The sequence below is a fragment of the Geotrypetes seraphini genome, chromosome 7 (genome assembly GCF_902459505.1).
Source record: "Geotrypetes seraphini chromosome 7, aGeoSer1.1, whole genome shotgun sequence".
NCBI lineage: Eukaryota > Metazoa > Chordata > Amphibia > Gymnophiona > Dermophiidae > Geotrypetes > Geotrypetes seraphini.
In genome coordinates this window covers 87245954-87263976 of record NC_047090.1, presented here as the reverse complement: position 1 = coordinate 87263976, position 18023 = coordinate 87245954, and the positions used below count along the sequence as shown (strand labels likewise).

At 42.5% G+C, this 18023-nt stretch overlaps 1 protein-coding gene across 3 annotated transcripts in view; it reads right to left on the bottom strand.

Annotated features, from left to right (window-relative positions):
• Window positions 1-18023, bottom strand: part of PPP2R3C (protein phosphatase 2 regulatory subunit B''gamma) — a 109044-nt gene that overhangs the window by 39711 nt on the left and 51310 nt on the right. For all 3 annotated transcript variants that reach the window (XM_033952473.1, XM_033952472.1, XM_033952474.1), the window contains exons 8-10: window positions 15992-16047; window positions 15818-15893; window positions 8316-8452 (exon numbers count right to left, since the gene is read on the bottom strand). In XM_033952473.1, coding sequence (XP_033808364.1) covers window positions 8316-8452; window positions 15818-15893; window positions 15992-16047 — 269 coding nt within the window. The remainder of the gene's footprint in view (window positions 1-8315; window positions 8453-15817; window positions 15894-15991; window positions 16048-18023) is intronic.

Sequence of the window (18023 nt, the reverse complement as noted above, 5' to 3'; positions counted from 1 at the left end):
TTATGCGCAAAGTGAGAGACCATTTGCTTTCGTGGCTGACAGACTTATGGAGATGTATACACACCTATGACAGGGACTATACTTATTATTCTTCATTACATGACTCCCATTTCTGGATTGATCTGTGGTTTGGAGATGTAGGGATAACACAACGTTTGTGTTCTTGCATTATACAGACTAGCTCCCTCTCAGATCATGCTGTTGAATTTGGGAGGTCTGACTTTATATTTTGGGCATTTCACTGACTTTATATTGTCAGATCCTGATAATATAGCGAAACTGACACATGAGATAGGGGAAAATTTGGAGTTTAACAACCTCAGTGCTACTGATCATTGTTTATTATGGGAAGGTCTTAACGTAGTACTCGGGGAAAAATTATTGCTCTTCAAGCTCATCTTCATAAAACTAAAATACATAAAGAACTAGTGTCACACAACCATTTGCATGAACTAGAGATTAAAATGCAGAATAAAAGGGGATCAGCGACTGACTGCACTGACCTTGTGTTATTTCATAATGAACTGTGGGAACTAGAGCTATTTCGTATAAGTGAAGACTTGCAAAAGGTTAGGCAGGAGCATTTCAAATTTAACAACAAGGCGGGGCGTTCACTAGCTAATAAACACAAAAAGCAGAGGGTACTGAATTGGATATTGTGTATTGTAACTCCAGATGGACAGGAATGTGTTACACCCGAAACAATTGGGGCTGCCTTTAAAACTTATTATTAGGAATTGTTCCAAGAGCCGACTCAACCGGAGACCTCTGGAGACCTACTTAGATAACATTCCCATGGAAATACTTTCAGAAAGGGAGAAGGTCAGCCTGTCTCAACCTATCACGACCGAAGATGCTATACAAGCGTTGGTATTAAATACGGCACCAGGGATGTTTGGCCACTTGTTGGCACAAGTTTTTGACACCCTGGATCGGGGAGTGCTCCTGTCACTTAATGCATATAATTAATTGCCATTTTAATTCTAATTTTAACCTCAAGTTTAATTTGATATAAATTGAATAAACATTTTTATGAAAATTGGCATAAGGTACCCTATGTTGTGGCGCAGTGCAGCGAAAGCATGCTCATTAGTGATGAACTAACAGTTTAGCTGGCTCCATTCGTACATGGGAGTTCCCTGTACTATCTGAGCCCAAGTTGTTTCCTCCAGACCGGGGATATGCTAGAGAAAGTTTGGGCCACAGGAAGGAGGGAGGAAGAAAAGAGAAGAACAGTTGGACAGAGTGGGGGACAGGGAGGAAGAGATGCTGCATGGAGGTAGGGGAAGTTAAAGGGTGAAATAGATAAGGGGGTTGGATAGGATAGATGCTGAATATGGGGAGTAAGAGAGGGAGAAATGTTCATGGACATGGTCATGAGAAGGAGGGGAAGATTCTGCATGGGGAGGTGGCAAGAAAGGGAGGAACAAATGAATGAAATGTTGGACATGGTCATGAAAGGGACAGAGAGATGCTGCAAAGGTTGGACATGGTGGTAGAGGGGAAGAAAAGAGACGCTGCATGGGCAGAGGAAAGAAGAGAGAGAAATGTTGGACCTGGGGCACAAGGGGGAGAGAGAAGAAGGGGAGAGGAGAAAAAGGGAGACAATGGATTCAGGGTAGAGAATAACACGGTGACAAAATTCATCACCGTTCCCGTCCCCGCAGATAACCACGGGAAATAAACCCATGTCATTTTCTAGTGTCTATTTCATCCTCTGTCCTTCTACACCAGCATTATTCAAAGCAAAGCTTGCGGGTCAGTGGTTGTGGCCATTCATACTCTGATTCTTCCCTCTCTCCTTAAAGAATGACATGAAGATGGTTTCCCGCGGTTATCCACGGGAACGGTGATGAATTTTGTCACCATGTCATTCTCTAATTCAGGGGTCAGGAGGGAGAGATGAAAGAAAATGGGAGGGATGAAGGGAGAGAGCAATGATCATGGTGGAAGGGGTAGGGCAGAAGGGAAAGGGGCAGAAAGATATCAGCTATAAAGGTAGAAAGGGGAAAGAGGGAGCAGATTCTGAGTTAGAAGGATGGAGGGAAGAAAAGAATAGGAATGGTGGAACCATGTGGGAGAGGATGGGGTGAATAAATGAAAGAAGGATAGTGATTGCTTAGAGTAGAAATATGATAATAGAGAGTAGGTTAAAGATGAAAGGGAAGTGAAGGTTGGTAAGGAGTGAGGTGGGGGATGGGAAAGCTAGTGGGTGAGAGAAGGAGATACAAATTTGATAGACAGTTGAAAGTAAAAAAAGAAGTGTGAAATCTGAATGAAGAAGCAGAAAATAAAAAAAGAGGAAAGAGACAAAACAGAAAGATCAATATGTAAGAGACAGTGTAGTGAGAGAATGGAAAAAACAGAGGAGAAAGAACACATGGATAGCTGCCACTTGAAGGGGAACTTAGCAGAGGACAGACAGGAAAGCAGAAAAGAGAAGCTGGAATCAATATGATGGAAAAATATAATGTCCAGACAACAAATGTAGAAAAAAGCATTTTATTTTGAATTTATTAAATGAAATATGTTAGCTTTGGGAAAAGTACATAGCAGATGTCTTTGTATTGTGTTCACTAGAAAAGAAAATGTATTTTCCTTTTTCATTTCTTCATTGTAGTACATGTTGAGTCTTGGAGTTCCCAGTTCAATTTCTGTCTACATATTTTTATTTTTATTTCTATTTTAATAAATTTTTATTGAATTTTCCAGAAAGAGAGAACAATCAGGGCTACACATGTTGGTTCTTCACAGTGGTGTCAAACTCAATCACATTAAGGGGCCGAAATCCAAAATACAGGCTAAGTCGTGGGCCAGATCCCACCCAATCTTCGCCTCATACCCCGCCCCCATAACAGCACTAATTGTAACATTTTTTCCATTCATTTTTCATATATACAGACACAATATAATCTTATTAACAACATATAATGGTCAACCACAAAATTAAACTACGCAAAGCACATTGTATGCTTCTCAACATTCATTCCTACCAGAACACAGATAACCTCTATGCAAATACGGGACCAAAAACTAAAAGTACTAATATATACAAATGAAACTCTAAGATTCAAGACTCTGCATGCAGTACAACCCCAGAGAAAAAAAACAAACAAAGCATTTCTTCCTGAATAGGGCAAAATATAGACAGCAGATGTAAATTTTCAAAATTGACACAATTCCATCACTAAATTGAAAATAAAATCATTCTCCCTACCTTTGTTGTCTCCCTCCATGCTGTGCCTCAACTAGGTGCCTCCCTCCGGCGGATGTCTTACCTTCTGGCCAGCTCCCGTCTGGCCATTTTATGCGGCCCGCGGTGTGATGCACATTTTCATTGCCGTCCCTGGTGTTATCTTCTGGCCGTCTCCCTCTTCCTCACTGCCACAGTGTGCACAAAGCCGTGGGTGGAGTTCTTCGCACATCCTGTGCCTCATCCGGAAGCATTTTCATCAGAGAGGTGGCTTCCGGTTCAGGCGCAGGATGCTCGGAGCCGCCCCCCACCGGTTTTGTGCACACTGTGGCAGTGAGGAGGAGGGAGCCGGCCAGAAGATAACACCGGGGGCGGCAATGAAAACACTCATTGTACTGTGGGCTGCATAAAACGGCCAGGCGGGCCGGATTTGCCCCACAGGTTTCGAGTTTAACACCTGTGCCCTAGAACATCACTGAACTCATAATTCCCTCACCCAGCTAGATTACATATTCAACAAATAACTGCAGGCTCTAGAGAGGCACATTGTCCAAAACAGGCGACCAAATCTGCATAAAGTGTTATCATGCTGTTGGTGAAGCTCTTTTCATATCCAGTCTCTCCATGTGCAATAAAGCATAAATTTCATTTTTCCACTCCCTCATAGAAGGGCATTCCTGTCTCCAGTTTCTTAGAATACATTTCCTGGCCAAGAGAAACTACATATTTTTATTTCTTTTTTTTAATAAATCTTTATTCATTTTTAAAAGCCAACATAAAGTGCAACAGGTTAACAAACAATTAATACAATAAACAGCACTCATTACAATCAAATGATATAATAAGTACATAACAACCCCCTCCCGCACCCTCCTACCCACCCTTGCTGGATGTGTATAACACTCATTCAGAAATAAAAGGGAAATACTAATGATCAATCCTTACAAAATTTTGTTAATGGACTCCAAATCTCTTTGAATTTATTATAGTTTCCCAATAGTAACGAATTCATATGTTCAAACTTATAAATTTGGCATAAGGACTCCCACCAAAAACTATAATTTATGTTATTCCAATTCTTACAATTTTTCGTGATTAGCTGCATAGCAACTCCTGTCATGATGAAAACTAATCTATTCTTATTTGCATTAATTGGACTTTTGGGCATTAATAATGTTCCAAACAACACTACATCATATGACAATGATAATGGAACTTTCATAAGAACATAAGAAGTGCCATCTCCGGAACAGACCCTAGGTCCATCAAGTCCGGCGATCCGCACACGCGGAGGCCCCGTCAGGTGAACCCTGGCATAGTATTAGTCCCCATACTCTAAGCTTCTCATAAGAGATGCACATCTAGCTTAACCTTACCTATGTTCTATGTTACCTTAAGCCACTCATAAGGAGATGTACATCTAACTTACCTTTAAACCCTGAAACGGTGGATTCCGCAATTATCTCCTCCGGGAGAGCATTCCAGGTGTCCACCAAATAGATCTCCAAAATTTAAGTATCAAGGGACAATAGAACAACAGATGATCCAGTGTCCCTATATCAAGATGACAGTGCCAGCATCTATTGGACTTAGAACTATCTAACTTTTGCAAACGAACAGGGTCCAGAAAATTCTATATAACAGAAAAAACAAAGTCTGCCTCAAAGATGCTGACGCTGTACATCTCGTCCTCCAAGAACAAATCCGTGGCCACTGAGTAGCAGAAATCTGCTGCTTAATCTCAATGCTCCAAATGTGTTTTAGACTAGTTTTAGGTTTTTTGTTTAAAAAGTCAGATATTAATTTATACCACTTGGCTGCCTGATGCCCTAGCAAATCTGTCTGGAAGCATAGGCCCGACAAGCTATACTGAGTTTTTAAATTTTGACATTCAGGGAACCCCTTCTGAATGGCCTGCTTCAACTGCAACCACTTATATGCTTGGGACTTTGAAATACCGAATGATTGTTGCAGTCGTGAAAAATCAAGCAACTTCCCATTTGATAACACATCATCTAACGTACGTATACCTACCTGCAACCAATGCTTCCGGAGGATCTTAGACTCGCCAATTTGAATCTTGGAGTTCAACCATGAGGACTGACATGTGGATTGATGAATTTGTGATCTCTTGTTCTGTATTTGCTGAGTTTTTGTGGTATGAAAGTACTGGCAGGAGGGGTGATTGGAGGGGAGGCAAGGAGGAGAGGAAATCAGGGATGGGCCCTCTTATTTTCTGACTGGGCCCCAGTATGTCTAACACCAGCCCTAACCCTTGCTGTAACTGATGAGGATCCCCAAGCACCACTAGCTAAGGACCTCTTCCAAAGGCAGCCAGAACTCCCATTTCCCAAGCCCTGCAGTTGGCAGCAGCATCCTTGAGCCACTGACAACTAAGCATAAATGGTGGCTCAGGGACCTTGCTACTGCCCGTCAAACTTGGTACAAAGGAGCTCTGGTCCCTTCTTGGTGGAAATCTTCATCTGACAGACTTTGGGGATCCTCATTAGCTAAAGTATTTATGTTTTGAGTTGGATGGTGCTGGGGGAGGTGTGGAGATTTGGGGAAGGGACAGAAAAAATTTTGTGCCTACCTGCTTTGAGCTTGGGCCTACCCAAAATTAGCTGTCTGGCTATGCCACTGAGGGATTTCACAGTGGATTAGACTATACTGATCATGTCACAAATGAAACTATAGGGATAATTTTAAAAAGGTACACCGAAGAGGAAGTTAACATATGAGGGGGTGGAAGATTTGCAAAGTTGACAGCATGTGAATGGATATTGCAGCCATGTGACTGCTTTATGTTTTGCATGATAAATAGTTTAAAGTTTGGTCACAATTTTTCAAGTTGGTTATCATCTAAATATCAAAAACCACAAGTAACCAGCATTTTCTACTTATAATATCCCAAGCAAACAAAAAGCATATTTGTTAAAAAGGACTTCAGAAGCGGCATTCAAAACGGGTAACTTCTTCTTGTCGAAAATTAGTCACTAGCCTCTTCATCAACCATATGTTTCTTCCTTCCACATAATTTGATTTTATAATTTGTATTTATATCTTTCAACTTAACAAAATGAATAATAAATTTATCTTCAAAAGCTATTCCAGTGACCCATTACTGACATGCATATTTCACATATATCTGCATCGGTGCATGGCCTTTCATATAATAATATCTAAACTAAATCTCAATTACCCTAGTGGTCCAAATTATAAATAATCATGTATACAAAATATAACCCACTAGATATGGAAAGTGCAACACAAACTTAAATCCTAATCCAGGAAAAGGCCTCAGAATTGGAGCCTACGCGTAGTCCTATCATGGACTGAACTGTCAGCGTAGTAGTACACTCCACGCTCCAGTCATAGGCCAAAAAACCTGGAATCTATAGAGTTTTTTAACTAAATATTAATTTTTTTAAACTTTTTTTCTTTTCTTTTTTCTATACTAAACCCTAAAGGTCCATATTAAAATGTTCATATCAGGAATGTTCTATTAAATAAAGTTTTAAATAAACCTTCAGGGTGTATATTCTACAGTTACTTTATAAACATAACCTCACTCTAACTAAATATGAGCATTGCAATTTCTTAAAGTTAGAGAAATGAAAGGCAACATAATAGCAAATGGTCTACAAGTCTCATAATGATTTTACAATTCACTTATCTTAAACGATGTTCATTTGTAGCTTTTAAGAGACAAGTCGCAGTCTAATGCCTATGCACTGGCTATGCCGCCGACGCGGCAGCGTTTCGTGGACAGTAATGTAAGTCCACTGCTTCAGGGCTAATAGCCAAAGTACATTAGGACATAGTTTGGCTTCCTTGTTAACCGACTCCAGTCTGCCTATACAAATATGTCCATAGCTTCCTCTGAGAGAGTTTCCTTGTGCTGGTCAGGCTGCCTTGCTCATTCTCTCTCTCACTTTTCCTGGATTAGGATTTAAGTTTGTGTTGCACTTTCCATATCTAGTGGGTTATATTTTGTATACATGATCTTTCATATAATAACTCAGATGATTTCTTTTGAAGTTCAAAAGCTCAAAGAGCTTTCTCACAGAGGTTTTGAACTTCAAAATAAATTATCTGAGTTATTATATGAAAGACCATGCCCTGATGCAAATGTATGCGTAACATCCATGTCGGCAGTAGGTCACTGGAATCGTCACCTGTCCATTGCAACAGGACCTGTTTATCACAAGCACTTTAGCCGAGATAGTTGTATTCACCTTTTATGAACACACGTACAATTTTTCCTCTAGTTTCCTTTATTTATCTAAACACTTGTTATATTCCATCTCTGCTTGTCCCTTTTGCCGTTTAAAGATGTTTTAATGTGTATTGTATGGGCATTGTAAGAAGATAAATATGCTATAAAGTGCACTGCTATTTGATAAATTGTGAGCCTGTCAGGACAGATAGGGACAAATGCCAGAGTACCTGAATGTAAACCGCTTAGACAACCTTCATTAATAGGTGGTATATAAAGAACTAATAAAAATAAAATAAATAATTGTTTATCATCTATATCTGGATTATACATGCTCATATTGCTTTGGGCAAAATTCTTCAAAAAAGTGGTAAATAAAACCTAATAAATAAATAGACCAAGCATGAACCCCAGTGTGTGGAAATGGAGAGGCAGAAGGTAGGGTATGGTTAGCCTGGCTCTGCTTTACGCAGGATACACACAGTACATAACACCAATGCCTCCAAGTCCTTCCTGCGGCTTTCAGTGCTTTCCTAACTTTGTTTTGGGCTTATGAGTCTCTTCCCATGTCCATCCTGTCTACTCTGTGAAAGCTGGCATGCCACAAAACATTTTTTAAAATGTAATGCTTCTTAAGCTGGAAAATGTGTGAGAAGCTGTGTTAGTTTACAGGCAAGAACAATTCAATAGAAAAAACTAAATTCTATAACCACATCTCTACTTTAATACTCAGGAGATCCTACCCTATATTTATACTTCTTCAAGTATACTTCATCTGACCTTGAGCTTTGTGCTTATACCACCTCAGGCCTCACTACTCTAAAATTGGTGTAGGATCTGCTCTAATCTGGGTTTATTACAGAATAACCTGGAACATGCACAGAATCAGATGCTCATGCTTACCATTTCCCCATCGTAGGTAAGACACTCCTGGAAGACACGATCAAGAAACACATTAGTGAGGGTCCCAGTTCCATAGCGTGACAACTCCTCTTTACTCAGCATTCCATTATGATCCTTATCAAGATTTAAGTATTGCCCTGTGGTTAGATAATACAGGATACCGAGACATGTTAGCTTCATTTTGTTACAGACAGGCATGAATGAGAGCCAGATGGAAAATGTACAGTTATAAAACCAAAAACATTTGGCACAAAATATTTATGCTTCCACTTTTTTAAACATCCCTGAGGGATGAGGGAGACAATCAAGTCACAAAACCTGAATCACTAGACAAATGTCCAGAGAACTGCCTCAACACTGACAATCTGTGCATCAAATCCTATCAAGGAAACATAACAAAGTATGTATCAGCTACCAGCCATAGAGTACGATTACATGCAAAAACCATCACAGATAAGAAGTATTTCTTGTGCTTCTCATTTGTACTCTATCATCTTAGGCAAATGAAGATACAAATTCTTTGTGATTCATACCTAGTTCCTCTCCCTTTCCATGTATAACCACAAAGTTTATAAAAAAAACAAATAATCTAGACAGCTACCAACAGTAGCATAACTGAGCCTAAATTTCTAGTCTCCTAGACCTCGCACTGCTATCTTTTCTTCTCCTCCCCTTAGCAAAATACACTAGAATTCATCAGGCATACAACTTAACTGTTGCCCAACAGGTGTACAAGCTGAGGCACCACTAAGAAGGAGGGGAGGGACTCAGCCACCCAAGTGTAGCACCCCCCAAAGTAAGAAAGGATCTCATGGGCTCCTACCTCTGTCTGGACAAAAAAGAGCCAGTAAGAGTTCTTGTCTATCCCTTCCATCAGAATTCCCAATTAACCACTGTCTATCTCAGTGATTCCCAACCCTGTCCTGGAGGAACACCAGGCCAATCGGGTTTTCAGGCTAGCCTTAATGAATATGCATGAGAGAGATTTGCATATGATGGAAGTGATAGGCATGCAAATTTGCTTCATGCATATTCATTAGGGCTAGCTTGAAAACCCAATTGGCCTGGTGTTCCTCCAGGACAGGGTTGGGAACCACTGGTCTATCTCCTATCCAAAGGGCCTAACAGGATTGCACAGGCATACCATCTCCACCTGCTGGAGATTGAAAACACTGATCTCTAGGCGACTGCACAGCCTATCTGTACTATTGCTACAGTTCAATTTGTTCTCAGTTTCCACCTGCTGGCAGAGGAGCGTAAGTCCATCCATCTGTGCCGGTCTGGAGGAACGCTAAAGAAACACAAATGCTTCTTCTATCCCTGCTTTTCTCCAATTTTCTTCTGTCAGCAGAGCACCAACCTACTTAGGCTACATCACCCAACTTTACACCTGAGAATCCTCTACCCTCCTTGCCCTGTATATCCTACTGTAGCCTGGATATATGGTGATGAAACTTGGCATGGCTCCAAGATGCATGCACAAACAAATTGGTTAATGAGCCATTATCATTGTTGTGTTGGTTCATTTTCCTCATTTTCCTCTGTATATTTTCACTTGTGGGACCACGCTTGAAGCTAACAGCATCTGTTGATTTATCTGCCCTTTCTTTAGGAACTGTTGTGTACTGGTTATTTCAATAAAGATAAAATTGGAAAAAAAAAAGAAACTAACAATCATTGGCATAATTGACACTAATTTAGTTTTGCATGCATATCTGCCTGCTATTCTATAATACTAAGCATCTAAATCGCATAGCGTGAAATCCAAAAGAGGTGTGGCCAGTGGCCTGCTGAAATGTTATAGAATTGCATCATTTACACACCAAAATGCCATGAGTTGGGTGATCAAAATCCAGAGGCACAAAGAAACTTTATCCTGAGAATTCTCAATAATAAATCCACTTTTCCCAAGGAAAACTCCACTTTCAAGTTGGGATGCTGGCATTTGCAACACTTTTCAGATGGCATAAATACTGGCACTCAACTTTTCAGTGTGAGAGTTGGTTCTAAGCACTATTCTGTAAGAGAGTCCTTTATAGAATACTTCTTAGCACAGATTTTTCCTGGTGCACATTAGTGAGCGTATAAACTTAGGAAAATCCTAACTAAGTGGTACTAATAATCAATATATAGAAACTGTCAAATAAACCATTTAAATGAAGAGGTCTACACCAACTGTTGTTAATCAAATATTTTTTTATAAACGTATTTTTCAAATGTGATTATATATAGTTACTAAGTAATTACTATGCAGGAAAAGGCCTCAGAATCAAGGAGTACTACGCTTTGTCGTCACATCGACTTGCATTGTCAGCGTAGACGCTATGGGGCTCATAATCGAAAGAGAAAAACGGAAGAACATTTCTCAAAAACGTCCAAGCGTCGATAATCAAACCGGGTTTTGGACGTACAGTGGTACCTCGGTTTACGAGTGCACCAGTTTGCGAGTGTTTTGCAAGACGAGCAAAACATTTGCAAACTTGGTGCCTCGTAAACCGATCTTGCCTCGCTGTACGAGCGCCCCCCCCCCCCCGAGCGATCCGGCATCCCCCCAGCGATCCGGCACCCCCCCCCCCTGCTCGCATTGCCCCCCCCTCCACCGCGATCCTACTTCCCCCCCCCCCGAGCAGTCAATGACACCCTTTACCTGACTTGGCACCAGTGCCGGTGCCCGAAGATCCTCCCTCTTCTGGCGCGGCCTGGGCTCGGCGGTGCGTTGGAGATCCTCCTTCTTCTGGTCTGGGCTGGGCTGGACTGGCTTTGAGCATTTGCGCATGCTCAAAGCCTTCTGGTCTCGCTCTCAATCTCGGAGAGAGCGAGACCAGAAGGCTTTGAGCATGCGCAAATGCTCAAAGCCAGTCCAGCCCAGACCAGAAGAAGGAGGATCTCCGACGCACCGCCCAGCCGTGCCAGAAGAGGGAGGATCTTCGGGCACCGGCACTGGTGCCAAGTCGGGTAAAGGGTGTCATTGACTGCTCGGGAGGGGGGTGGGGGAAGTAGGATCGCGGTGGAGGGGGGGCAACGCGAGCGGGGGGGGGATGCTGGATCGCGGGGAGGGGTTTGGAACAGCGTCGGATTCCTCAAGGGGGGGGGGGAGAATGGAGCAGCACCGGTAGCCTCGTGGGGGGGGGGGGGGGGTGGAACCAATCAAAGCAGTTTCCCTTACTTCCTATGGGGAAACTTGCTTTGATATACGAGCAATTTGGTTTACGAGCATGCTTCTGGAACGAATTATGCTCGTAAACCAAGGTTCCACTGTATTTCTAAATGACTTAGGCCATCATAGTGCCGCTCAACATCCAAAGCTAAACGGGATGTTTCGGGAGGTGTGTCGAGGGCAGGAGTTGGGCGGGACCTGGTCCGGCTTAGACTTAGTCGTACAGCATGTATAACCAAAAGTGATACAGCCCACGATTGACGGAACTTGGACGTTGTGACTTAGACCATTTGAAACATGGTCTAAGTCACAAAAACCCACCTAAACTCACTACATATGCACTGAAAACACATAAAACAGACCCCCAAACACTACCGCATTGGTCACCGACCCCCCCCCACCCCCATAAAAATTTTAATCACAACTTTAAAATTCAGCCTCCAGACCATCATCACCTGGATGATCAGATCTTCAGGACGTATAATTGGACGATTTTCGAAAGTCAAGACGTTGGACGTCTCTTTTGAAAATGTGTCTTAGGCTCTTTTTGACTTTGGAGGACTTGCAAAATGGACGTAAATGGACTTAGACGTCCCTTTCGATTATGCCCCTCCACGCATATACTTACTCCATACTTCAATCACTGGCCAAAAACCTGCTCATTATGTTCTTACTATTTAATTCTTTTATCCTGTCATTTTTATACTTTCCTTGATATTAATTTGTGACTATTAGCTAATCTCGTGTATTTTTAACTATAGACCGCTTCAGAGATTTGAAAAAAGTCAACAGAACATTACTTATCTTCAGTATTCTGTTGCTTTTTCTTTTTGATTTTTCAATCTTCTGTTTTAGCTGTGCCATGTCGGGCTATCTGGGCCAGGGTTGGAATTATTCCACATCCCGGAACCAAAGCCAAGGCCAATGTGGCTGGCGTTTCGCAGACCGCTAGACTGTCCACTGCTTCAGGGCCAGTTACAAGGCACAGTAATATCTTTAGTATCCCTGATGGTCCAGCAGTGAATCATAACAGGAGCGACTTTCCTTTGCTCCTGTCCTTCCGTGAGAACTCAGATGCCAGGTTGGGTTTGGTAGGAACTTGAGGCTACTAGCTTGCACCAACTATATCACACTTGAAGTCCCCAGCACGCAGAGCAAATGATGCAACCTCAGTACACGGCTGCAGAGAGTTGAAAACAGCTGAGCAGGAAGTGACTGAGCCACATGGTGTCTGCACCGGCAGGACGGGGGCTGTGCAGATACAGCACCGCGACTCTAGGCAGCATAGCCCAACCAGTCTCTCCTGCCCCGTTAGCTTTCTGCACCAGGACCCTCATGTTCCTACCAAACCCAACTTGACACCTGAGTTCTCACGGAAGGGCAGGAGTAAAGGAAAGTCGCTCTTGTTATGATTCACTGCTGGACCACCAGGGATACTAAAGATATTATTGTGCCTTGTAACTGGCCCTGAAGCAGCAGACTAGCTGTCCGAGAAACGCCAGCCTTGGCTTTGGTTCCGGGACGTGGAATACCATATTTTCACTCATATACCGCGCACCCGTGTAAAACGCGCACACGGGTATAGCGCACGGGAAACTGTAATTTATGTAAAGAAATTTTTATATACCGCGCACACCCATATACCGCCCCGACTCTCCTTTCGCCTGCCCCGACTCTCCTCTGGCCAGCCCGACTCTCCTTTAGCCCGCCTCCTCTCCCCCTTGAAGTCCTGTCCCCCCTTGAAGTCCTGTCCCCAGCCTGATAGCCTGATGCCCCCCCACCCGATGTCCGATTCACCCCCCCGCAGGACCGCTCGCACCCCCACCCCGAAGGACCGCTCGCACCCCAACAGCCTCCCCCCCCCATCATGTAGAAGCTGCCTACCGTCGTCCTGCTGCTTCCTCTGCCGGCGGTCCTGCCCCTTCTCTAAGCCCTGCGTCTACGCTGCTTCCTCTTCCGGCGGTCCCACTCTTTCTCTGTCGTCAGAGAAAGGGCGGGACCGCCGGAAGAGGAAGCAGCGTAGACGCAGGGCTCAGAGAAGGGGCAGGACCGCCGGCAGAGGAAGCAGCAGGGCAACGGTAGCCAGCTTCTACATGATGGGGGGGGAGGCTGTGGGGGTGCGAGCGGTCCTTCGGGGTGGGGGTGTCCTTCGGGGTGGGAGTGCGAGCGGTCCTGCAGGGTGAATCAGACGTCGGGGGGGAACTATGTAAAAAAAAAAGGGGATAACGCGCTCACGAATATAACGCGCATGGTTATACTCGGTTTGTAAAATCGTGTATAACGCGCGCGTTATATGCGTGAAAATACGGTAATCCCGACCCTGGCCCAGATAGCTAATAGTCACAAGTTAATATCTAGAAAAGTATAAAAATGACAGGATAAAAGAATTAAATAGTAAGAACATAATGAGCAGGTTTTTTGGCCAGTGATTGAAGTATGGAGTAACTATATGCGTGGAGTGGCATAATCGAAAGGGACGTCTAAATCCGTTTACGTCCATCTCGCAAGTTGTCCAAAGTTAAAAAGAGCCTAAGACACATTTTCGAAAGATACGTCTAACTTTTTTTAACTTTCAAAAATCGTCTAATTATACGTCCTGCCGATCTGATCGTCCAAGCTGCTAAATCGTCCATCTTTATACCACATTTCCGTCCAACTTTCCATCTAAGTCCAAAACGCCTAGAACAAGCCCTGTTTGACATGGGAGGGGTCTGCAAAGTGATGGACTGCACACCCAGACATGCCACCTAAATAGTGGGGTACCATACAGGGCACTGCTGTGAACTTCACAAAAAGGATGCCATGGCTTCTCCTCCCTACAGCTCCCTTATAGGTTATGGTGAGCCCCCCAAACCATGATAAAGCAAAACTCAGGAACTCAATCTGCTCTGGGTAGTTCCTGAAATGTGAGGACGCTGAAAAAACAGCGCCTACTGTGAACCCTTGAGAAAGCCCGGTTAGGGCGAAACGGGTCCCGTCGGGATATGCTCAGTAATTCTCCATTAAGGATAAATAAATGATTGAATTATCAGCTGATGCTGGTTTGTCTTACTTCTGGAAAGATTGGAAGATGATGGATCCCAGCAAGTGTTAAAGAAAGAAAAAAGAAAATTTTTTTTTTCCTTTTCTCATAGAGTGAGGTGGAGTTTTGCTTTATCAAGATTTGAATGATCTTACTTTCATCTTCATTGTTATTGAGTGAGCCCCCCAAACCACCTCCAGAATCCCCTAGACCCACTTATCTACCACCCCAATAGCCCTTATGGCTGCAGGAGCCACTTATATGCCAATACAAAAGGGTTTAGGGGGTGTATAGGGCAGTGCACATGTTTATGTATCAATGCAGTGATTACAGGGGCTTATGGGCATGGGTCCTCCTCTCTATGGGTCCCTAACCCACCCCCAAGACAACTTAAGCTGCTTCTAGGCTGGACGACTAGGCTTTCCTATGCCAGGCGGCTAGGTGATGATGGTCTGGAGGCTCAAATTTAAAGTTGTGAATACAATTTTTATAGGGGTTAGTGATCACTGGGGTAGTGTGTGGGGGGGTCTCTGTTATGTATTTTCTGTGCTTATCTGGTGAGTTTAGGTGGAATTTTATGACTTAGACCATGTTTTACATGGTCTAAGTCACGTCAAAATTCCTTCTAGGCTCTGTTGTTAAACTTTGGGTTATACATGCAGTACAACTAAGTCTAAGCCGGCCCATGTCCTGCCCAACTCCCGCCCTCGACATGCCTCCCGAAACGCCCCGTTTAGCTTTGGATGTTGAGCAGCACTATGAAGGCCTAGTCGTTTAGAAATACGTCCAAAACCCATTTTTATTATCGGCACTTGAACGTTTTTGAGAAATGTTCGTCCAAGTGCCAGCTTAGGCTGGTTTTTGGACGTTTTTCTCTTTCGATTATGATCCCCATAGCGTCTACACTGACAGTGCAAGTCGATATGACAATAAAGCGTAGTACTCCTTGATTCTGAGGCCTTTCCTGCATAGTAATTACTTAGTAACTATATAGTAATCATGTTTGAAAAATACGTTTATAAAAAAATACGATTAACAACAGTTGGTATAGACCTCTTCATTGAAGTGGTTTATTTGACAGTTTCTATATGCACATTTATGAGCATCATTTATAGAATTCTAGCCTAAATTCAAAAAGGCTCACAATTCCAATATAAAGTACTTATAAGAGATTATATGATAAACACATCCAACTCCTTTGCTTATGGGTCATTCCACCAACTGGAGCTGAAACAGGCAGATTATTGGATCACAATAATTGGGATTCAAAATTTCATTCCAACTGTGATATAAAAGCAAGACTTGGTAACACTGCTAACATACCATAAACCCTCAGTGCAGATGGAGCAGAGAACCAGTTTGATTCTTGACTCTCTTTAGAAAGTTCTTCATCCCTAAGCTAAAAAAAACAACAAAAAACAAACCCCAACAACCAGTTAAAACAGTTTAACACAAAATGTAAAACCTAAAATCTACAATATGCTTGCTGATCCTTACCTCTAATAAATCATCCAGGAAACTGCATGCTAAAATATCCTGAATTTTTATCTTTCCTGTAAACCAGAGAGAATATAACATTCACCATTTATTACATAGCAAAAAAAAAATCTGAAAAATAAATTGGTAGCTCTAATGACAACCAATACAAAAATATTTACTACTGTCATTTTTACACTGTACATTCTCTCTTCACTTTCTCAAGTTGTCCCCAAGAAAAACTTGTTCCAGTTCTCGGGACAACAATTATAGGCTGGCTAAAGAGCCACAGAGAATACAAGAGTTTCTTCCACACTCCAGCCTAGAGATAGTACTGCCACTGCAGGGAGGTCTTCGCTCTTAGGGGTTGAGAGTGCAGTTCAGTACCAGGACAGATAAAAAAATATAAAGATCTGGAAGGTTTTGAGTTTGGTTTTTATCTTAAAAGTTATTGGAAATTCATCAATTCAGAATCAAGAGAAATTTCAGAAGACCCATATAAAAGAATAGTTAATGCTCATCTAACTGGACAGGGTTACCAAATCATTTCTAAAATATCCAGTGTTCCATCCATCCCTCTCAAGGAGTCTACAAATGCAAAATGATGATGATTACAATGACTACTGACAAGCGGTCATCCTGACAATATTATCCCAACAACAACCAGAAAATCAAGTGATATGAGGTTCATATCTCAACCATTTTGACAGATCTGAATGGGAATGGTGTTCATGGGAGGAGAGAGAGGAAGAAATCACTGTTCTCTGAAAGGAATATTACTGTTAACCAAAAGAGCATTCTTCTGAATCTAGGCAGATAAGTCAGAAATTGAATATTTTGGCAACAACAAACATTTTGTATGGTGAAAGCCAAACATGACCTTTCAAAGTAGGTTTCTTATTCTGATCATCAGGCTTGATGGCAGTATAGAGGTGTGGGGCTATTTCCCATTGGTCTTCTTCTCCTATTCCACCATTCTTCCTCCTTCCTTAAAATCAAGTCATCTCCCCATCCTCTATTCCTGCTGCAGCAAGACAGTCAGCCAACTCTCCAGTCCCTATCCCTAACAAGCCAGTCAGTATCATCTTTCTCCACCGGATCCTCTACTAATACATACCCTGCTATTTGTGGAGCAAGAATGTCTGTCACTCTGCCGTGGCTGCAGCCAGAGAAGAAACTTCATCTTCCCTGCATTGCATAGCTCTGAGTAAATCTGAGCCAAGTGGTTCAGGAGCTCTCACATGTGTCTTACAAGATTTGAGAACTGGAGACCAACATGAGAGTTCCTGCAGTTCCTGCATTGTGCAGTGGCTGCAATAAAAAGGTGATGAAACTTCGAGCTGTCAGGTGGAACTTTCTAGTTGCCATTGCAACCTGACACTTGAGATCTGTTGAACCCTAGGCTAATCCATACCCTGATGCTCAACAGCACTGGATTACTATAATTCCATTCTCAAAAGCCTTAAGAGGTTCCATCTTTAAATATCTACAAAACATTGTAGTTAAGCTGCTTCACAATGCTTACCAGTCAGGCCACATGATTCCTTTATTAGCCTTCTGGAATTGGTCACATATTAATCTGAGAATTAAATTTAAGGCATCATGTTAACTCATTGCATCCTATCTACTGGTACCTCTCCTTACCTGTCTGATCTACTCCTTCTTATACCCTTCACGGGCTCTTTGTTCATCCTAGAGTACTGCTCTGACTTTCCCCTCTCCCTCTAGAACAGGGGTGTCAAAGTCCCTCCTCGAGAGCCGCAATCCAGTCGTGTTTTCAGGATTTCCCCAATGAATAAGCATGAGATCTATTAGCATACAATGAAAGCAGTGCATGCAAATAGATCTCATGCATATTCATTGGGGAAATCCTGAAAACCCGACTGGATTGTGGCCCTCGAGGAGGGACTTTGACACCCTTGCTCTAGAATTAAGCTGGAAGTCACTCTCCACTCTATTCTCTTATCTGGCCCAATATTTTGATCTTGACATCTAAAAGTAAGAAGTTCCAGAACTCAGACAAATTTAAATCAGGTCTCAAGGTCTATTTTTT